The 22,066-nt window shown below is 61.3% G+C and overlaps 1 protein-coding gene across 14 annotated transcripts in view; it reads right to left on the bottom strand.

Annotated features, from left to right (window-relative positions):
* Positions 1-490: 490 nt before the first annotated feature.
* Positions 491-22,066, bottom strand: part of AMOTL1 (angiomotin like 1) — a 181,370-nt gene continuing 159,794 nt past the window's right edge. For 8 of the 14 annotated variants that reach the window (XM_004461998.4, XM_058289219.2, XM_058289218.1 and 5 more), the window contains 7 exons: positions 16,084-16,229; positions 12,535-12,705; positions 10,734-10,915; positions 5,716-5,835; positions 4,655-4,869; positions 2,229-2,480; positions 491-909 (listed from right to left, as the gene is read on the bottom strand). In XM_004461998.4, the coding sequence (XP_004462055.2) occupies positions 824-909; positions 2,229-2,480; positions 4,655-4,869; positions 5,716-5,835; positions 10,734-10,915; positions 12,535-12,705; positions 16,084-16,229 (1,172 nt within the window). In that variant the 3' untranslated portion in view covers positions 491-823. The remainder of the gene's footprint in view (positions 910-2,228; positions 2,481-4,654; positions 4,870-5,715; positions 5,836-10,733; positions 10,916-12,534; positions 12,706-16,083; positions 16,230-22,066) is intronic. The other 6 variants (XM_071212308.1, XM_004461997.5, XM_058289221.2 and 3 more) reach the window with 3 other exon arrangements.

The following is a 22,066-nucleotide window of genomic DNA, read 5'->3' as shown; positions in this document are numbered from 1 at the left end:
AGCAACAGGGCAGATGTCAGACCCGGGCGGAGGGCGGAGGGCAAGCGCGCAAGACTAGCGCCCGCCGCCACCGAGCAGGGCTCCGTGCCCGGCCCCGATGTGAGGCTGCTCTGCCGCGGGCAGCCACCGGCCGCGCTGTGAGCACGGCAGAGCGGTGACACGGGCAGGCTCCCGTCAACCCCACGCCCAGGAACCCGCCACGGCGACCGAAGAGAACCAGTGAAGGGAGAAGGAAGGTGGGGGAGCGAGGCAGACGGACGAGCTGAGCGCGAGGGAGACGAGCTCCTGCCCCGCGTGGAAGCGCCGTCGCTTGAACGTGCGGCATCGGTGCAGGTCACCACTAAGCCCGCCGCGCGCCCCGTCTCCCCACACCCACGCCCCACGCCGCGCCTAACCGCTGCCCAGAGATCACACACCAGCCCAGGCGGACCCAGAGGCTTCCAGGAGCTTCTAAACCAAAACATGTTAAGAGGCAAAGAGAACGGGGCACTCCAAGGAAAACCTCGTGGGGATTTATCTGATTATAAACAGAGAAGAGGTGTACACGTTTCCCTCCCGTAGAGATACATTTTCTGTACAACAAAAAAGTTGCTTTTCCTATTTCATCGTAACGTAGTTTGCAAGCCTGCATGCGTCTTCTTTCTCCCACCAGGTGCGGGATGAGCCGCCTTCTGCCTTCAGCCACGCAGGTTTCCTGTTCCTTTCTACATTTATAAAGATCGATCGTCTCAAGCCTCAGTGGTTCGAATCCCTCTTGACTGCCTGTGCGCCCCCGCCCTCCACGCTCCTGGCTGGTCGCGCTCTGCAGGGCCTGATGGGCGGCCTAGATGAGGACTTCCATCATTTCTCCGTCGGGAAACTCGGCCTTGGGGAGCAGGCCGCTGCGGCCCTTGTGGCCAGGAGAGTTCTCTGGAAGACAGAAGGGGGCCAGGGGGCATCAAGGGCCGCTCCCGGGGGCTTTAACCCGACACGTCCAACGCCACTGCGCATCCCCAACGCGGCGGGAGAGGCCACGCGCGCCACGACACACGGCGACTGGCCTGGGATTCAGGCAAAATAAAAACCACCAGGATGGCGTCGGGCACGGGCGTCAGGGGACGCTCACTGTGCACGAAGCAGCGCTGCCGCTGCCTCCCACCACCCGTGCCCGCACGCTAGGGGCCAGACCCTGAGAATTAAATCTCCAAAACACGGCAGCACAGCACTTACCTGTCTACTCTGGAGGCTAAAGGACCCCCAGGAAGCTACAGTTAACTTGGGCCAGAAGGCCCCGCCTCCTTGAGGGACCCCTGCCCGCAGCCTGTGAGGACCCAGCCCTGAGCCAGGCGCACTGCCCCGCACTCCCAAGCAGCTCACACCGCCCACCAGCTGAGGGCGGCTCGGACGGGTGAAGCACCGCGGGAAGCCACCCGAGCCCGGCTCTGCCTCCTGGGATGTTGGGGCAGTGTCCACAGCACGGCCAGCGCCAGGCATGGGGCGGGGAGCCCAGGCTTCCCTCTGAAAGGAGGGGCCATCCTGGGAGGGTGGCTGGAGACGTGGGGGGCAGGCCTGGCAGGTGCACTGGGGCACAGGCAGGAGGATGCTGGGGGCAGGCCTGGCAGGTGCACAGGCAGGAGGCGCTGGGGGCAGGCCCGGCAGGTGTGCTGGGGCACAGGCAGGAGGACGCTGGGGCAGGCCTGGCAGATGCATAGGCAGGAGGATGCTGGGGCAGGCCTGGCAGGTGTACTGGGACACAGGCAGGAGGATGCTGGGGCAGGCCCAGCAGGTGTACTGGGGCACGGGCAGGAGGACGCTGGGGCAGGCCTGGCAGGTGTACTGGGGCACGGGCAGGAGGACGCTGGGGCAGGCCTGGCAGGTGCACTGAGGCACAGGCAGGAGGACGCTGGGGCAGGCCTGGCAGGTGCACTGAGGCACAGGCAGGAGGACGCTGGGGGCAGGCCGGGCAGGTGTACTGAGACACAGGCAGGAGGATGCTGGGGCAGGCCCAGCAGGTGTACTGGGGCACGGGCAGGAGGACGCTGGGGCAGGCCCGGCAGGTGCACAGGCAGGAGGCGCTGGGGCAGGCCCGGCAGGTGCACTGAGGCACAGGCAGGTGCCCACACTGCACCCCAGGACCGTGGGAGCTGCATGGCCTCCTGCTTGGGGCAGCCCGGTCCGTCCAGGGCGTGAGCAGGCCCCGGGCCCCCTCCTCGCGGCCAGCACAGTAAGTGCGTGGGGGCAGCACCTACCTGGCTTCTCGGCAGCGCCCCTGACTGCCAGGGGCCTGGGCACGGGGCTGCCGGAGGGGGCGGTGCTCAGCCTGCAGCGGCCAGGCCGGAGGAGCTCGGCGCTCTTGTCCGTCTGGGTGCTGCTGTCCTTGCTGCTGGTCTTGGCGTGGGCGCCGCTGGCCGGCCCCGCGGCAGGAGTTGGCGCCAGGGCGGGGGCGCTGGGTGGCGGGGGCGCTGCTGCCTGATCGTACTGCTCCTTCCCCGGCAGCAGCCCTGTGCAGAGCGAGACAGGGCGGGCGTCAGAGCGCCCGGGGTCATCGCGTCCACCAGGGACCGCGGTGCTCGTTTACGGACTGCCCCGTGCCTGGACACGGAGGTAAGGCCCGTGCCCCGCAACAGAACCAGGCTGTGGGGACAGGGGAAAGCAGGCTGACAAGTCAGTGCTTGTAAGAGGACGCGCTGAGCTGGAGAATAAACCCCACACAGGAGCGGGAGGGCCAGAGCAGAGGACCTAAGAGCAGAGCAGAGCAGAGCAGAGAGGGACGCAGGGACCTAAGAGCAGCACAGAAGGGGAGACAAGGACCTAAGAGCAGAGCAGAGCAGATGGGGGATGCAGGGACCTAAGAGCAGCGCAGAGGGGGAGACAGGGATCCAAGAGCAGAGCAGAGGGGGATGCAGGACCCAAGAGCAGAGCAGAGGGGGAGACAGGGACCTAAGAGCAGTGCAGAGGGGGAAACAGGGATGTAAGAGCAGAGCAGAGGGGGATGCAGGACCCAAGAGCAGAGCAGAGGGGTAAGCAGATGGGGGACACAAGGATCTAAGAGCAGAGCAGAGGGGGAGACAGGGACCTAAGAGCAGAGCAGAGCAGGGATGCAGGAACCTAAGAGCAAAGCAGGGGACGCAGGGACCTAAGAGCAGAGCAGAGCGGGGACGCAGGGACCTAAGAGCAGTGCAGAGGGGGAGACACCGGGACCTAAGAGCAGCACAGGGGGGTACACAGGGACCTAAGAGCAGTGCAGAGGAGGGCGCGGGGAGGAGAGACGGGGAAGACGGACAGGAGACGGACTTTCACTGCGGCAGCGAGACGTGGTGCACGTGTGGAGGACACAGAAGGCGAGGCAGGGGGCAAGTGCGGGCACAGCCGCTGTCCTTGCCGGGCTGCTCCGAGGAGCCCGTGCCCCACACATCCCAGCAGTGCCGGCCACAGTGGGGCGAGCGTGCCCACTGCGCGGCCGTGCTGAAGGAGGGTCCCGAGCCGGAGGGCTGGAGGGCTGAGGCTCCCACCGCGCCCGCGAGAGCAGCCTGGGAGCCGGGTGCTTCCTGCACAGCGTCTCGGGTCCTGCCCACAGCTCTTCCCGGCAGCCGAGCAGGACGGGCTCAGACCGGTGGGCCTGACCTCAGGTCCAACTCCACCCGCCTCGCCCCAAGGCCCAGGCTGACCGGGATGCACGCAGCATGGCAGGCCTCGCCCGTGCCCTGAGCAGCCAGGATGCGAATGCTGGCGCCTCTGCCCTCTCCAGACCCCTACGCAGGAAATGGCCCCCGAGCGCCTGCCTGCTCGTGGCACGGGGCCTGTCCTACAGCGGCAGCTACACCAGGGCGGGGAGCGTAGCACCTGCGGTGCCAGGCGGGCTAGCAGGGAGCCAGGGCGGGCACCACTGCCAGGGCCCAGCGCACTTTCCATCTGCGGACACTGCAGCCGAGCGCCTCCAGCTGGCGTCGGTGAGCCCGGCTGCTCAGGGCGGGGACTGTGGGGGGGCCGTGGGGGAGCCCTGACTCCCGGCTCACTCGCCACGCTCCAGCCCCAGTGCCAGGCCCCCCGGGTCCCGTGCCGACCCCGGAAATGTGTCCACGAAGGGCCAAACGGGTCGCCAGGGACCGTAGGCTGAGCTGGTGGGCGAGTGCGCCCGGGCAGGCTGCCACCCGGGGCTGGCTCTGTGCCTGTCCTGGCCCCCACCAGGCCGCAGCCGCCCACCTGCCTTGCCAGGGCGCCCAAGGTCAGGGCCACGCTGGAGCCATCCTCCAGCTCCTTCCTGCCGCGTGACAAAACCGCAGGGGCGTGCTGGGCTGGGGCACGTGCCCACGGCCCACGGGCAGGAGCCGCCACGCTTCTCGCAGCCCTTCCCGGGCTGGGGACGGCGGCTGATTAACTCCACCCTTGGACTCCCGTGGCAGACGCTGAGCTGGGGCGCCTCCTCCCGCCCCCCGGGGACGGCCCCGCGAGCTCGCTCTCCCTGGCCCAGGAGCCGTGGGTGCCTGCCGTGGCAGGGCCGAGTCAGGCCTCGGGGCTCGTCCCCGTGGGACGTCTGGGCCGCAGGGCTGCATCACCGTGCGGCCACAGCGGGTCGCGGTTACACGAGCACCCAGGCGGCCAGCTCACGCCGCGGGAGCAGCCGGCCATTCCCACAACCTGCCAGGACGGGCGAACCGAGGCCTGGGCTGCTCACCGACGCTCCCGGCCCAGGGCTTCTCGTCCCTCTTCTCCTCGGCCAGCTGGCCGCCTGTCAGAGACGTCTCGCGGGAGTGGGCCGCGGCGATGGACGGGACGGAGCGCGCGGGCCGCAGGCTGGCATCGGCCTTCCCCGCGTCCCGCCGCGACCGCTGCTGAAGCACCTTGATCACGGCGTCCTTCTCGATGATTTTGGCGTGCAGGTTTTTAATTCTGCGAGAAAGAGCCACAAAAAGCCACTTGGTTAGAAAACGTTGGGTCGGGAGCCCTGAAGTGTTTCTTCACGCTGCCCCGGGGCAACTGCAGCCGGGGCGGGCGACGGCGCAGGCCAAAGGGCTCCTCTGCACCGCGGCCGGGCAGGCGGCCGGGCTCAGGGACACAGCAGAGGGCCCGGCGTCCAGGGACAAGGGGCGGTGACCGAGAAGGGGCCCTTTCTACAAGGTCAGCGTCACTATTTTCTGGAGGAAGGATTAAAATACGGACAGGTTCTGAAGACAACGCAGAAGCACAAGGACGACTGCTCCCCCTAAAGGGTCCAGAAGCCTGGAGGCCGGCCCCGCGGCCGGGACTCAGTGCGGAGACCAGCACGGCCGGAGAGACGCATTCAATGCCACCTCCTTCCCGCCCGCACCTCTGCGGCTTCACCAGACGCCGAGGGACGACGCGGGCACCTGACTCCTGTCCTGAGGCTCGGCCCCTTCCAACCCGGCCCTGCACGAACAGCCGGGAGGCCTCGGGCACCAGGCACCAGGCCCTCTGCCCGGGCCACCTGCTGCGGATCGCGCCTCCCTCTCCAGGCAGGCCCTGGGGCTTCTGGAGAGCCCAGCCCGCCGCCCCGACCGGACAGCAGACGCCCGTCTACCAGGCTCTGCTCAGGTGGAGACGAGTGGATGCTCAGCTGTCACCACATGTGCCCTGGAGTTGCTCGGCCATCCCATGTGCCCTGGGGGTCCCTTGGCCGTCCCACGTGAGCCCTGGGGGTCCCTCGGCCATCCCCACGTGTGCCCTGGGGGTCCCTTGGCCGTCCCATGTGCCCTGGGGCGCTTGGCCGGCTCTCACGTGTGCTCCATGTCCCGGCACCTGCCGCTGGCCTGCTCCTCCTCCTCCTGCCAGACGCGGGCCTCCAGCGAGCTCTCCCCGTAGCTGCCGCTCCGCGAGTGGGTGATGATTGTGGCGTCCCTGACAACACGGGACACGGGTGTCACAGCCAGGCCCTCTGCTTTTGCTCAGATAGAGACGGCATCGGCCGCGGAGGCTGGCGTCCGCGCTGCAGTGGAAACCCGCCCAGGCCGCCTGCTGGCTGCCCAGCGCCCAGCTCCTCCCCGCTTAGTCTCGCCAGGCGCCGGGAGGCCGAGACAGGCATCTGCCGGCCAGGAGCCGCCGAGCGTGCCGGGCTAATAAAACCCACAACGCCTCCGCCACCCGCCCTTTCCTAGCCTGCCAGTTCTCGTCCTCAACTCAACGGAAACACGGCAGTGCTAAGGAAAGCAGTGAATTAAAGCCCAAACTCCCCACCCTTCTAACGAAACTGAGCAGTAAGCAGCGAATGTGGCTGTTCTGTGCCCACAGGGCGCGTGTCCTGACGAGGAACGTGCCATCACCACTCCCACTGTTATTACTATTGCTACACTGGCTGTTTCTATGCCTGCAATCTTTCATACTTACTTGTCCTTTCTCACTATCCCAGTCAAAATTAAAGTTTTTCTACTTATATTCTGGCTATTTCAGAATTTTACAGTAAAATGGGTCTGCATCAACACTCTAGACTGGGAATGATGCTCTCGGAGGGGACTCCAGCCGAAGCCTCCCTCACAGCCACGTTGGCCACTTCTTGTGTAGCAGTTTAACATTATTGAAGACTTCCAAAAAGAAACTTTGGATCATGCTTGTAATCTGATCTGTACCTGGGCATGACTGAGTTACGATTACAGCTAAAACGCACGGCGAAGAACAGAGTGGAGGGCTTTCGAGGCTGGAGTTTTGACGTTGAAATTTAATGCTGAAGCCTTAAGCAGGAGCCCCAGGAAGAAAGCTCACAGAGGAAAGAGAAGCCAGCCCCAGGAAGAGAGGACCCTGAGCCCAGAGAGAAGCAAGACCCTGGAAGGAAGGAACCCAGGATGCCTGAGCCCTCGCAGACGTCGGCAGCCATCCTGCTCCAACACGTGACAATAGACTGTGGTGAGGGAAGTAACTTATGCTTTATGGCCTGGTATCTGTAAGCTCCTACCCCAAATAAACACCCTTTATAAAAACCAACCGATTTCCGGTGTTTCGCATTGGCAGCCCTTTGCTGACTAATACACGTTTTTTGGACCTGCCCAGCCGCCAGCTGTCCCGAGTGGGCAGTATGCTGGGGCCGGGGGAGAAAGGTGATGACAACACATCCTGCGCTCGAGCTGGGGGCGAGGAGGGGGCAGGCGCAGCCTGAACGCGCTCAGCTGGGGCAGGGGTCTACGAGAACGACTGGTCAGAAGTAACTCCTTCTGCACTGGTCTTGTCCACTTAGTTACTCCTAATTAACTAGCAATTAGGAAAAATATGCGCCGAGGGTTAAGCGCAGCTGCTGGGCCTCCGATTACAGGATCTCCAGAGGACGCGGTCTAGACAAGCGGTCTCACCTGGTGACTTAGATCCCAACGCTACGTCTCGTCTGGAATCTCCGGCGCTTTCACAGAGCACCGAAACAGGAGAGGCCCTCTACACCGGCAGTCACAGCGGCTCTCGCCACGAACGGCCTTCGCCTCGAGCAGGGGCTGGACGCGCGTTCCACATGCCTCACGCCTCCTCACAGCTCAGGAAGGGGCTTATCCTCTCTCCCAGGGGACCCCCAGCTAGTGGACGGTGGCAGTGGCTCCAGACCAGGCGTTCACGCCTCAAGCTGCCCCTCCACACCCCCGGACGTCGTCCTCCTTGGAAGAAGGCCTCGGCCAGGAGGCAGGAAGAGACACACGGCAGCAAGACGGCATGCACGACCTACCCTGAGCTCAGAAGCAGCCACGCGGAGAAGAGCTCGCGGGGCCAGTCACGCCAACACAGAGCGCCCGCAGCGCCTGCTGGGACTGACCCTGACCCGCAGATGGCCCGCGACGGTGAGACGCTGGGTGCGTGCTACCAGGTGAGGGGGCGGGAAGCAGAGAGGAGCCAGAGCCAGACACCGACGGAGCCAGACACGACAGGAGGACCCGGCACGGGCACTGCCCCGGGACAGGAGAGCCAAGGATCAAACACCGCAGCTGGTCCCGGACGCCCATCTCCAGGAGGGAGCTGCTGACTGCTCCGTTTCGGGCTGCTCAGAGACGCAATCCAACACGTTCCGATGTTTAAGCCAACCTGCTCTATGCTGGTTGTTCTAGCTGCTGGGAAGCTCAAGCACATACCAACAAAATCATCAACTCCCCGGAGAGCGCACAGAAATCACCAACACAGGAACCAGTCGCCAGAAACGTCTCCACCAGCTGGAGAATCGCTTACAGCCTGGGACCACGTAACAATTCACGCTCACATGCCAGAGGAGGACAACGCACTCAGAGAGAAACGCCGAAAAAAGTACTACACTGCTACTAAATGTCTAGAAATTTGCAAAATATTTCCCGCACTTTAAAATTAGCTCAAATTTCTCAAAATTCTGATCAGTGGCCCCAAATGCATAAAGGTGGCAAACCATTTGGCACACACGTATTATTTTGTTTAAAAATCACTGCTTATAAATGTGAGGTATTCACCATGGCTGTAAAGTCACAAAACTTATACCTGGAAAGAAATATTCAAGTTCACCAAGCCCCCGGCAGGCATTTAGCATCCAGACACAAGAACATGGAATTCTGATGTCTTCTCAAAATTCTTCATTTTCCTTTTCTCCCCACTCTTAACAGAAAAGCAATGCCAAAATTACAGAGGTTTTCTTTGAAAAGAACATTACAATTGGAGCTAAAAATCTGACCTTTTCTGAACTTATTTTCTCCTAACACTGTTGGAATGGGTGGTCCACGGAGGGGAAAGTAATTTTCCAAAAAATTATGAAGTGTTCAAGAAATATATGTGGAAGCAAGGGTGGGGGAAGGGAGCAAGGGTGGAAGGGGTCTGCATCCACCCATCACCCACCCATCCATTCCTCCATCCATCTGCCGGTTCACCCACCCTTCCACCCATCATCCATCCACCCATCCATCCATCCACCCATCCATCCATCCATGACTCCAAGCAGGGTAGGGAGAACAGGGCTGGGTAAATCCCACAGAAATCCTATTCCCGGGGGATGGGAGGTGTTTTTCCATTCACAAAGGATGAACAAGGCCAGGCCTGGAAGAGCGAGTGGGCAATTACGGTGGCTCGGTCCAGTTCTGCCCACCCACTGTGGGTGCCGCCTGTGCCACCACAGGGCTCCGTGCCGGGGACGATGATTTCCCCACTTCTAATCTAACCTTCTAATCATTCCTGTCCCACTTGTTCCCTCTGGGCCCAGCACACCGAGTGGACATGATCCGATAAATCGACAGGTGCTAAGAAGGCCGTGGCGCAGAAGCCTGGCCCTCCCGCCCAGGGCACACGTTTACAGGGCTCCCGGGGCTTTAGCGGCCGCCTCCCGAGGCAAGGGGCGGCTTCCCTGCCCCAGCTGGACACGACTTAAGTTTCCCGGGTGCCGACGATGTCCTGACACTCAGGCTCGTCCAGGAAGACGCCCGCCGGCAGCGGGAGAGGGGGGGGCTTGACCCCCCACGCCGTGCTCTTCCCGTGAAAAATCACGGAGCTCCGCTGGACCAAGCCTGAGTGTGGCGGGGTCCACTGACTCGGAAGGATGGAGGGCGGCTCGGCCACCTCAGCTCACAGGCGCGGCAGCGCTGCCAGGGCACAGCATCGGCACGTTCCACGCACAGCAGTGCGGCCGGCCGCAGACCCCGCCTGGGCGCTTTGCGGCACATGCACGCCCAGAATCTCCAGACCCCCCGCAGGGGCACTCCCCGGAACGTGTGGGCCACTTTCCTTCACGGCACAGACACACGTCAACGCAACGCTGCCTCCAAGTGCTCGTCTGCCCCGAGGCTGCAGGTGCCCGAGCTGCCAGAAGGTGCCCAGGCTGTGCGGCCCTGCTCTCTCCAGATTCCTGAGGATTCTTCCTGCTTGTGCAAGAGCGTGACAGCCCAAGGCGAGCTTAGGCAGGAGGAGTGCCACGAGAGCCTCCGTGCACACCATGCCTGGCACGTCCCGCTGCCCGTGGGGCTGGCTCTGTGCCGGGGCTGCATCCTCGCTTCGCCCCTTTGGCTTGGTTCAGGCCCCACCAACCGAGAGGGTCCAATAACAGTAAGCTCTGAAATTTGAGGAACCCTCCAAATTATGGACCCTAACTTTTGGTGACTTCAAAAGCACTCTCAGTTATGGGCCAGCGGGGAGGGGCAGGCGCTGGGGGGTCCAGTGCGCAGCCCTCCCCCGCGGCGGCCCGCAATGACGGCACCGTCCAGTAAAGCCCCCTGCTCGGCCGGGCGCAGCCTGTGCACGTGGACACCCTGAGCCAATTCTCCAAGGAAACATAAAGCTGTGCACCTCAGAAAGGAAATAACTGCCAGCGAGAGAAAAACAATTTCAAACAAAGAGAAACCGGGCTCCGGCCTTGACCTCGGTCTGACGCCCAGCTCCCTCCTCACTGCCTGTGGGGCCTGGAATAAGCCTGGAAAACGAGGCCGCCTTCTCCTCTGGAGGGGTCGAGCGGACCTGAGGCCGGGGCGGCGGTGCACGCTGTGTTAAAAAGCAGCCCGAGCCCTGCCTCACAGGGCCGCTCTCGGTGGCTGCGCGGCTCCCGCGGTGCTGGATTGCTCCAGGGCGCCCCTGCCACCGCGAGGCATGCGGCAGTGCCTGCGTTTCCTGTGGCGCCGGGATGAACACCCAGGACACAGGCTTATCCCTGGAGGCAAGGCCTGGAAGGGGGCTGGAAGCAGAGTGGAGGCGCTTCTCCTGGGTCACTCGGAATCACCCTCCGGAAACGCTCTGCCGTCCTGCTCGCAGCCCCTTCACTGCCCGTTAGCTGCCGCCCCGGGGGCTCCGGCCCGGCCTCGCGCGCAGGCGCCAGGGCGCGCGGGCCTCACCTCTCGGCCGCGGCGGCGCCCATGGCGAAGTGCCGGATGGTGCTCTCCTCCAGGTACTTCTGCTCCCACCTGGTCATGTCGGCCTCCAGGGCCAGGATCCGCTCCTCCTTCTCCCGCACCAGCTCCAGGAGGGCCGGGGCGCTGCACTCCGCCATGCTGCCCGGCTGCCCGCTCCCGTGTTTCTGGGGGAAGAGGACAAGCGACTGTGCTGCTCAAGGAGACACGGAGCCAGGGCCGCCCGCCGCCCTGGAACGCACCGGCACGCTCCCCGGGCTCAGGGCGCGCGCTCGCTCGCCTTGCCGTCGCGCCCGTGCCGCGCCCACACACCAACAGAGCCCCGGGGACCCCAACCCCAGGCTTCCTCGCACCCCAAGTCCCTCTATGTCATTTCTGCCCAAGGACCCCCACTACAAGGGACTGAGGCGCTCCGAGTGCACAGATGGGAAGGCCACGTCAGGGAGCTCGGGTGACCTGGTCAAGCCCTCCGGCAATCAGGGAGTGGCCGGCTGCAGGCCCAGCTCTGCCCAGCGGTACAGCCCAAGGGCTCTGCGTGGCGAGAGGGGCTGGCCCACGGCCACTGGGCACGGCCAGAACAAGTCTGGGCCCCGGGCCCAGGGCACTCGCTCCAGAGTCACAGAAGGGTTCGGGTTCTGTTTGCTTCCCCTGAGGCTGCGAGATAAAACGTCAGAAAAGGAAGAGGGAGAGAGGCAGGCCGAGCCGCGCCTCCCACCGCAGCACCCTCCTGCCTGCCCGCTCGGGCCTGCCGAGAGCATCAGTACGGTAAGCGGTGTGTGGGCGCCTGGCCCTGGGGCACGACAAGCACTGCTGAGATACGTGGGACCTGAAGATCAGCTCTCAGGTGCGTCAGCCACGCCCTCTGCCCGGCCCGGCAGGCGATCCCAGGCCCCTCGCGTCTCCCTGGTGTCCACTTAGAGCATGGCCTCCTGGGCTGCCCGTCGGCCTCTGCCTGCCAGGCTGACTCAAAGCAGATCCCAGGGGCCAAGCCGGCTGGCTCAGGGCCTCCCTGGCGGAGCCCGGCCCCCGCTCAGCTCCTGAAGGGCTTCTCTGCCTGCGCAGCACCCGTGGGCCCGGGGCTGCAGGTTTCCCCTGGCCTGAGCTGCATGAACAGCTGATACCAGGAGGAGGAGAAGGCGCAGGAGCTTCTGGCCAGTGTTATTTTCCATCTTCTCCCTGAACTCCTCCTTTGGCTCTGAAAAGTCCCACCATCCGTTACTGGTTTCACCCTCCCAGTAGCCAGAACTCAGTTTCCCACCATCACGACACCCACCCGTGGAGCAATCTCCAGGCTGGCCTCCCTGGTGGCGACGTGCCTGTCCAGCTGTCCTCCAGGACAACAGGGCGCCGGAGCCTGCGAGCCGCGGTCCCCTCCCCTCGGCTTAGAACCTCCCCCGGCTCGAGGAAAAGGCCCGGCCTCTACAAACCACCAACCCGGGCAGCCAGCAGCTCTCGTCCCCTCCACCGGGAAGCCGCCCTGGGGCCACACGCTGCCGCCACCCCCCCCCCGCCCCATGCCCCTTGACCTGGACTCTCTCCCCTCTGCGATGTGTCTTCCCTAGGGTTGCCCAACAAACCCCTTCCAAACCCCAGCCTGACTGTCCTCGTCTCCCCTGCTGGTCGCTGCTTCCTCCCCTGGTCGCTGGCCACTCTGCGGTGAGTGGCCCGCCCCTCCGCTCTGACCCAGGGACCCGGGGGACCCCGCGCAGCGAAGTGCCAGGGCACAGAAGGTGCTCCCGACGCTGCCGACAGCTGCCGCCTGGCCTGCACCCCACGCCGTGCTCACCTGCTGGGTCCTCAGGGCGTCCAGCTCCCTCTCCAGCCAGGTGCGCAGCCGCCGCTCCATCTGCTCGCGCTTCTCACAGGTAGACTGCAGCTGGGACAGGGCGTGCTGCAGCTTCTCCACCTTCTCCACGTACGCCTGCTTCTCCCGCAGCTGAGCAGAGAGAGGAGGAGCCTGGAGTTTAGGTGAGTGACTGAGCCAGGTGGAGGCAGGTGGGCTGCCTGGTGAGCCTCGACACACGCTGCGCCCCACGCCGACCCCTCAGGCATGCTGCGACAGCCAACGATTTAGAGCAAGGCCACCAGGTCCACCTGCAACGGCCAGGGTGCTTGGGATTCCAGGCCCCACCTGCACACCTGCTTCTGGTAATGCGCACAGCTTTGAGCTCAATGCTTGGCTACTGCTTAAAAACGACAGTATTTTCAGGCATTGGAAACGAGATTTTATTTTATTTATTTAATTCCCCCCCTCCCCCCCCGACCCTGGTAGTTGTCTGTTTTCTGTGTCTATTCACTGCGTCATCTTCTTAGTCCGCTTCTGTTGTTGTCAGCGGCACGGGAATCTGTGTCTCTTTTTGTTGCATCATCTTGTTGTGTCAGCTCCCCGGGTGTGTGGCGCCATTCCTGGGCAGGCTGCACTTTCTTTCGCACTGGGCGGCTCTCCTAATGGAGTGCACTCCTTGCTCATGGGGCTCCCCTACGCGGGGGACACCCCTGCATGGCAGGGCACTCCTTGCGCGCCATCAGCCCTGCGCATGGGCCAGCTGCACACGGATCAGGGAGGCCCAGGGTTTGAACCGTGGACCTCCCATGTGGTAGGCGGACGCCCTAACCATTGGGCCAAGTCCACTTCCCAGAAATGCGATTTTATATCATGAAGAAGTACTTATTCTGTAATATTAAGTGAAACATCTATAAATAAAAAATTACATACATACTATGCAGCAATTATATTATACCAGGAAGAAAATCTGGGAATACTTCAAGCATCAGCTATGGTTATCTACAAGACAGAATAGTAATTTCTTATCTTCTTAACAGTTCTATTTTTCGTGTTCTCCGTAACAACCACAAATGACGAGTATGGAGCCGAGATTGTGTGCAAGTCCACCCATGAGAAGCCGTCTGTGTCTGAAAAGCACGACCGTTTCTTACTGCAGACAGCCGTGGAGCACTTCTGCACTGATGCTGTGAGCGCCCGCGCAGCGAGCAGCCGACAGCCCAGAAGGGGCAGGAAGGGCTGACGGGCACTGAGACAGGTGCAGCGCAGGGCGGGACGGTGGGTTCAGATCAGGACCGAGCTCAAGTCCCAGCCTTCCCACCAGAAGCAGTGAGGGGTCTGGCTGACGTCCTGGGAATGGGCTGGTGCCCACCATTGGGGCGAGGCACTGCCTGGCAAGCTCCTGGGCACCACCTCGGCCCCACTGCCTGACGGACCACGCTTTGCTGGGTGCCTCCTCGGCCCTGCTGCGCCACTGGGCCACGCCTTGCTCCTTGGTGCAGCCTCGGGCTGCCGTGCCGCTGGGCTATGCCTTGCTCCTGGGTGCTGCCTCAGGCCCCTGCACCGCTGGGCCGCGCCTTCCTCCTGCGCCGCCTCGGGCCTGCTGCGCCGCTGGGCCGCGCCTTCCTCCTGCGCCGCCTCGGGCCCACTGCGCCGCTGGGCTGCGCCCTGCAGGTGACTGGGGTCCTGAGCTCAGCCCTCGCCACGCCGGCAGCGAGGAGCGGCTGCTACGTGAGGCCTCCGAGCCTGCGTCCACCAGCGGCCCTGGAGCGAGGCGGAGCGCTCCTCGGGCTTCACGGGGTGTGACTGCTCCTCAGCTCACCAGGCAGTGGGGCCCTGCGAGCGCAGGCCTGTGCGAGGGCCTCTTGAGAACCGCTCATGCACCCCAGGGTGTTCGGCGACATTCGTCTTCTGAGGGTGTCGCCACCAGAGGCCTGTCCTGTCCCCACGTGGCCCCAGCACCCGAGCCGGGCCTGGCCGCGGCGAGCACCTTCCAGTGCGTGGTTAGTACCGCTCGCACATGAATGCGGGGTCCTGGAAGGCCCCGCCGCAGCACCCTTCGGAGGACCGCGCCGTGGTAACTCCACCAGTCAGCGCTGTCGACGCGCTGCCACGCCACGCCGAGCTGCGTGGGCTCTCACGGGACCCAGCGAGGCAGGAGGGAGGGTCCGATCTTAGCCCCACCTGAGGCGAGACGAGGAGGCGGCTACAGGGTGCGCAGGGCCCCAGCGGATGCGTCCGGGAGCCGCGGCTCTGGACCGGGCCCAGCTCACACCTCGGGACAAGCCGACTGACGCACCCCGAGACGCGTCAGAGCACTTCCTAAGAGCGAGGAGCGGCGCGGAGGAGGCCGTGAGAGGCGTTTCTCAGAGGCCGCACTCGGCCAAAGGTTTCCTATAAACCTAATAACAAGAAATGACCCCAAGCCACAAGGATGATTGTAAGAATCTACCTCCAAGGAGCTCACCACTAACTTCTACTTTAGCAGAAACAGGAAAACCTAAAGGTTTAAAAAGCCTAATTTCCCTTAGGTCCATGCGTTGAGAAGGAGCCTCAAAAAATGACCTGGTGGCACAGAGGAGCCCTGTCCTCGCCGCCCCAAGGCGGCCCCCGCATCGAGGGCCACAGCCTCCTTCGATCTCCCATTGAGGGAGATTCTTGGTGGGGCCGAGAAGACCCTCTGGGGGTTGCCGGGAGCAGCACCTCGCCGTAAAGCTGCCGCTCCCTGCAGGACAGGACCCTCGTCGGTGCCGCCACCTCCTTCCTGGCTGCGCTGCCCTGAGGCCCGTGGGCCGTCATCAGGACGCGCCTGGGGGGACAGCTCCTTCCCCCGCCAGCGGCCTCACCGGAAGGTCCTGCGTGCACCAAGCAGAGCCCTCCTGACCGGGCGCCCACCCTGGGGGGCAGCTCCTGAGCAGCAGCCCGGGACCCGGAGGCGCCCTGCCCGGGGGCTGGAGGGGACACAGCAGGCCCCGGCCCCTCGGCCAGCAGCCCTTCCCTGCTTCCCGCCTGCAGCCTGCATCCCGAGCTCGGGCCCAGCAACGGCCGACTAATTCACACTGGGCTGAAGGGAAAGCCTGCCTCCAAAGGCCGAATGTACGGCCGATTTCGTCAGAAACAACTAAGCCCGTAAGGCTAGAGTGGGACCAGAACTCCACCGATGCTTTTAGGGGGGCGAGGGAGTTCCGCTTCACAGGGCCAACTTCTGGAAACAAGAGACAGGCCTGCTGACTGCCCCCCGCCCCCCCCCCCCAGAAGACTTCTGCCTCTTTCTCTGCAGATGAAAGTCAAAGACAGAGCAGTTGAGTGACTTGTAGAGATGGCTAGCATCCTCCTACGGGCAGTGCTCTGTGCTCCCAGCCCCGCACGTCCACCCACTGCAGGGCCGAGCTGGCCAGAGACGGCTCCTGCCGTTGGTCTGTGTGTCTTTCACCCTCCCCTGGCTCTGGGCTGGACTCCCTGCTCGTTCGCTTTTGTCGGGTCGTGTCCCACCTCCCAGGCCCTCCCCACCTCCTCGGCGCACTCCGCGCCTGCCCCTGCCCCTGCCCTCACCTCCTCCTTCAGCTTGACGATCTTGGCCTGGGCGTTGCTCAGCTCCTGGTCCAGGATCTCAATGTGCCTCCGCTGGTCCTCGCTCACTGTTCGCACAGCCGCCAGCTCCACTTCCAGCTTCTCCTTTTCCTTCAGGAATTCTCGATCTAAAAGGGAAACAAGAACAAATCTCCTTCCACCGGCACGTGCTCGCCCTCTGGGCTCGCTGCCAGCCTAAGTCTGGCGAAGACCTTGAAGAGCACACGTGCACGCCAGAGGCCTGAGTTACAACGTGGTGGCGTGAGGCTGGATTTCCTCGAGCACGGTGAGCTCTAGGTGTGAGCCAGGCTGCCATTCCAGACAGGAGGCGCACACCGAGGACAGAGCCCCGGGGCCATGCTAGCTCCCTTCTCCAATCATTCTACATTTCAAATTAACCTTGTACTACTACTTCATCCTCCGCTCACAACCTCTCCTATTTCCTTCTTCCAGGCCTTCGAGGAAAGGGCAGGCAGTTATTAAGAGCCACATCACCACGCCCATTCGTGGAGAAATAAGCCCGCTCCAGCAGTGACGCTGTCAGCAGAGGCGGCGTGGGCCTCCGGCTCCAGCGAGGCCCTTTTTCAAGTGCCCTGGCCCCACGGGCTCTCCTGGTCCTGCTCAAACGCGAACAGGGACAATGCTTTACGTTCAGGAAAACCGCTGTTGTGGCGGCAGCACAGCCGAGGGCAACTGCTGTCTGTCTGCAGGTGGGGAGCGAAGGCTGCCTGCCCTCGTGCTCGTGCAGCCACACTGAGCTCCAGGCTTAGCTTCAGGAAGCCGGCCAAGAGCATCGAAGATATTTTTTCCTATCACGAAAGCAATACATGCTCCTTCTGGAATAAATTAGAATACTGAGATAAGTTGTTTAAAATATGGACAAACTATCTGTGAAATGCCTGCTGCATTGTGTCATTGAATGAGCCTAATGAGTAAGAGTAAGGGGCTGGTTAAAGACTCTAAGTCCTACAGGAGGAAAGGATGCAGCCATTAAAATTAAACAAGAGAGTATCAGCAACATGGAATGGAATCTTCACCGTGACAGAGGGGAGGCTGGCTTCCGCACTGGAGGCACAGGGCCCGCACGTCTGCAGGAAGCCAGGCACGCAGTCGCCGCAGCGGCACCAGTGCCCTCAGCAGCTGCCTTCTCTGCACCTGCACCATTCAAGGTACAAGCAGGGCTCTCGAAACCCTGCCGGCAGCCCACATGGAAACAGAGCACCCAGAGCACCCACGTTTCCACTCAGTGTCTTCCTAGGTGATTCGTTAATTTAACAAGCAGTTATGGGGCCTGAAAATCCTGTGTCAGGGCTCTGAGCCACGGAAGACCGCTGCGCTCAAGGAGCAGGAAAAGCTGTTCTGAGCACAGTGTAAAAGTTCAAAGACACTTTAATCCCAGTTCCAGAGCTGCAGGGGCTTCAGGGACCACCCAGCCTTCAGCCGTGAGCCCCGAGCAGGAGCCCGTTGCGAGGTCCACCCCCGCTGGGGCGGCCGGGGCCAGACTCCGGTCCTGAGGACGGCAGCGTCCTCCCCGGGGGCCACACTGACGGCGTGAGCAGGAGCAGACGGCGTCTGAGCGGGCAGTGGAGTGGCCGCCTGGGGCGGCTGAGGCTGTGCTCCTAGAAGCAAGGGCGCCCCGACGGGAAAGAGCGCTGTGGCCTGCCCTGGGGCCCCGCGCCACTTCCAGGCCCTTCACGCTCGCAGCAATGACCAGCGCCCTTCCGCCTTCTCTGTGCTGCCTCAGAACGCCTGGCCAGGCCGCGGGGAGTGGGCAGCAGGGGCCTGAGGGAGCGGGGCCCACCGCAGCCCCGGGCAGACCCAGGTTCCCCTCCTCGGCACAGCCACACGTCCGGGCCTGCACAGCCGCCCGCAGGCACGGCTGCCCACGCCTGGCCCGGGCTCTGGAGGGTGCGGCGAGTCCCTGGGCGGGCACGCCTGAGTGACCCGCTGGGCTCCAGCGCTTCTGCGGGCTCCGGTGAGCAGAGCGGCTCTTCCTTTGCTTGTGGACAGCCGAGTACACAGCGGCCAAGCGTGAGTAACGCCACAGGCGGGATCCTGAACTCGCAACTCGGCGGTCACGGTGGCTGCTGGGGCTCGGCGATGCTCTCCACACCGAGCCTGAACCAGCAGGTGTGGCCCTGCCTGCACACACGGCCCCTGCGCCTCCCCGTCGTGGTAGAATAGCCCTAGCATCCGACAGGCCTGAATTCAAATGCCAGCTCCACCCTCTCCAGGGGGCTCCGCGAGGCCCCTCTGAGCTCGGCTCCGCCTCTTGCGCGCAGTGCTGATCTGATGACTGTCGGCGGAGAGGACACACATAAGTGACGACAGGACCCGAGGTCCAGGCTCCACTGCTCTGCCATCACCGAGTCCCCGGGGTCTAGGACAGAGCCCGGCTGCACAGACAGTGCTGAGCGAGTCTCCACCGGGTGCCCAGGTCACTGTCAGCACCGGGCGTCCAGCTCCCTCGTGATCTAACAGCCTGTTTGTTACACAGCTGCATGCTGACTCTGAACCCTCATTCCCGGTCCTTCTCTGCCAGGATTCCCTAACACCCGTGTACACCAGAGCGCAAAGCCGGGATGTTGGCGTCTGCTCTGGAATGCTCTGCAGCCTCTGACACCCCTGGGTCCAAACATCCCTGTCCTAAGTTGTCCTTGGCCTTCGGGCTGCAGCAGGACCCCACAGGACGCCCACCCCCCGGTAGGAAGCAGCGGTCTCGGTTCCGAAGCTTTGAGCAATGCTTGCTCACGCTTGTTGAATGGGAGCACTATGGTCAAGGAGCAGTACAAAGACACTTACTTACGAGTCCCTTGGATTCTAGGTCCACCGTACAAGGCAGCCGCCCCTACTGCTCCTATTTCCCAGCTGAGGAAAATGAGACCAAGAAAGGATATGGAATTTGCCCCTGGAAGTGATGTTCGTTGATGGCAGAGCCAGAACTTGAAAGAGTATCTCGATGGGAAGCAGATGTGGCTCAAGTGACTGGGTTCCTGACTACCACATGGGAGGTCCAGGGTTCGATGCCCAGAGCCTGCGGGTGAAGATGGCTGGCCCAAGCCAGTGCTGGCCTGCACAGAGTTCTGGCCCACATGGAGACCCGGTGCAGCACGATGATGCAACAGAAAAGAGACACAGAGGAGAGAGAAGAGGCAATAAGAAATGCAGAGACGCAGGGAGCGAAGGTGGCACAAGAGATTGAGCACCTCTCTCCCACTCTGGAATGCCCCAGGACTGGTTGCAGAGAAGACAAGCAGACAAAGAAGAACACACAGCAAATGGACACAGAGAGCAGACAGTGAGCATAAACAATGGGGGGGGGGGGGAATAAATAAATAATAAAAAAATTTTTAAAAAAAGCCCATCACAAAAGAATATTGAATTCCCATCCTAGGGAGCTCTGCCACATTCTCTATTGGGGCAGCAAGAATCCCCCAAGTACAGGGGCAATGACTAGTGAAGGAAGATGGTCCATTGATGGATGGGCCCTTGATATGGATAACTGTACTTAAGAATCTTTTCTTTCCAAATTCAAACTTAGCCTAGTATTATAGGGTGCCTAGGAGTTACCACCTGAAAGCCTCCTTGTTGCTCAAATGTGGCCTCTCTCTGAGCCAAACTTAGCATATAAATGAATTATCTTTTCCCCGGTGTGGGACAAGACTCCCGGGAATGAGCCTCCCTGGCACTGAGGGATTACTACCAAGCACCAACTAGCAATGCCAACTGGAAAAAGACCTAGACCAAAAGGGGGAAAAGGTAAAGACAAATGAGTTTATATGAGACTTCAAAGTGAGTTGGGAGGTCATTCCAGTTGTACTTATGCATGTCTCAGTAGGATCTCACTGACTGCCAAAGTAAATATTACCTCAAACAGTGGGGCTCCTGAGGGCTCTGGAGACATCCAGACACTATAGTCAGGGCAGATAGCTCAGGAGTTTGGTGCCCTGCCAGTGGACCCTACTTTGGAATATATTCTCCCCAGTATGACAGGTAGACTCAGCTGCAGTTTCCCTACAAATGGCTCTTCTGCCATTTCTATTTGAACCTCTAGTTAGTACTAGAGTTGATAGACTTATGACCAAGAGACTTTCATTTTGGGGCTGTCCTTGTACCAGCTGGGCCCTGAATCTCAACAGAGTTGTAACACCTACTCTCCAGTTCACTGGACTCACCCAGGACAACCAACAAGGAGATGAGGATGGACAACAACCATTCCAAGGAACTGAGAGAGTCTACGACTGCAAGTAAAAGAGTCCCATCCACCTGCCCGATGGGAATGAAGCCCCCTCTCAATTAGAGGTGGAGTGGGCATCACTATTCCAGAATCCTCAGGATTGGGGAATGAACTATGGACCAAAATACACCTACTGGTATTCTACTATCGACAATTGAGATTCTAGCCATGTAAGAACTGATATCATTGATGTGGAGGCAGTGGACACTGGAGGTTCTGCGGGGAAGGAGAGGGAAAAACAGGTGTAATATGGGGGCATTTTCAGGACTTGGGAATTGTCCTGAATGACCTTACAATGACAGATACAGGCCATTATACATCCTGCCATAACCTACAAAATTGTGCAAGAGAGAGGGTAAACTACAATGTTAACTATAATACATGCTTAGTGGCAATGCTCTAAAATGTGTTCATTAATTTTAACAAATGTACCAAACTAATGAAGGATGTTGTCAATGTGGGAAAATTTGGGAGGGGTAGGTAGGAAACGGCATATGGGAATCCCCTATATTTTTTATGTAGCATTTATGTAATCAAAGTATCTTTATTCTTTTTTCTTAAAAAAAGAAAGCGCATCCCTCTAACCCATGTTCTCAAACATGGCTCTAAACTGCTTCTCCTGTGCAGGGCACAGAGAGATGCAGAACTGCAGAGGAACACAGCAGAAAGTACCCAAGGCTGCCTTATAACCTCGTTCACTACCGTACAGACTTCAGTACGCCACAGGTCATGTCATATTTCTAAAAACACAGCAATTACATTCACATTCACATGTGTATCCATAACTGAGCATCTACAATGTGGAGGCATCACGGAATACTGGTTAAAGCACAAGCTGTGGGTTCATATCCAGCTCACCTCTATAACTTTGTGACTTTGGAAGCAAACTAGCTAGCTGGGCTCCAGCTTCCTTTCCTGTAAGTGAGAATCACAAGAGCACTTCACAGAGCAGGCGGCGAGTGCCCAGTAAACACCGGTTGTGACAGCACCGAGAGAGACTGCTGTGGTTCTCAGAGCAGCAGCACACCTCGGAGGTCTGAGGCTGAGGTGACCGGGACGCGGCTGCTCGGGGGGCCGGAAGAGGCCAGGCCCCGAGGGCCTGTGACAGCTGCTCTGACAGCTGCTCGCTCAGGGCGCCGAGACAGCCCAGGGAAGGCTGAGGACGGGCTGCTGATGCCGAGGTGGGCTGCTGTGCCGCAGGCTCCCCTGGCACGGGGTCTCTGCGGTGCAGATCGTCCTGCAGCGCCATCCTTCAGAAGAAGCCAAGGAGAAGACTGCACGGGTCTAAAAGACCCCTTCCATTTGTCCTTTATGTTTCAGTAACTACTGCCCTGGGGATGGGTCTGCAGAAAGACTCCGGTGTGTAATCCTGAATTCCTAGACTGGGCTGACACGAGGAATTCTTGCCCAGAAAGGCGTTTACTCAGTGGGGAGGAATCCCCTGAGCAGCGTGGAGCTGGCTCTGGTCCTGCTCGCACGGACGTCGGCTTGCACGGTTCACGCTGGGAAGCACAGCGATGGCACGGTCTTTGTCGTCAGGCGGCCCCGGCCACACTCTGGCACGTTCACACACCACATCACCTGGGCACGGGACTTCGCCTCTCTGAGACCAAGCTCCTCAAGCGGAACTAACCAGATGCACTTTGCAGGGCTGTGCAAGGATTGCAACGACCCCGTAAGACGCCTACCACAGCCTGTGGCACACGGTGGACCTGATAGACTACAGGA

Source organism: Dasypus novemcinctus, chromosome 27 (assembly GCF_030445035.2).
Source record: "Dasypus novemcinctus isolate mDasNov1 chromosome 27, mDasNov1.1.hap2, whole genome shotgun sequence".
NCBI classification, from domain to species: Eukaryota; Metazoa; Chordata; class Mammalia; order Cingulata; family Dasypodidae; genus Dasypus; species Dasypus novemcinctus.
This window is presented reverse-complemented; position numbering and strand designations above follow the sequence as displayed.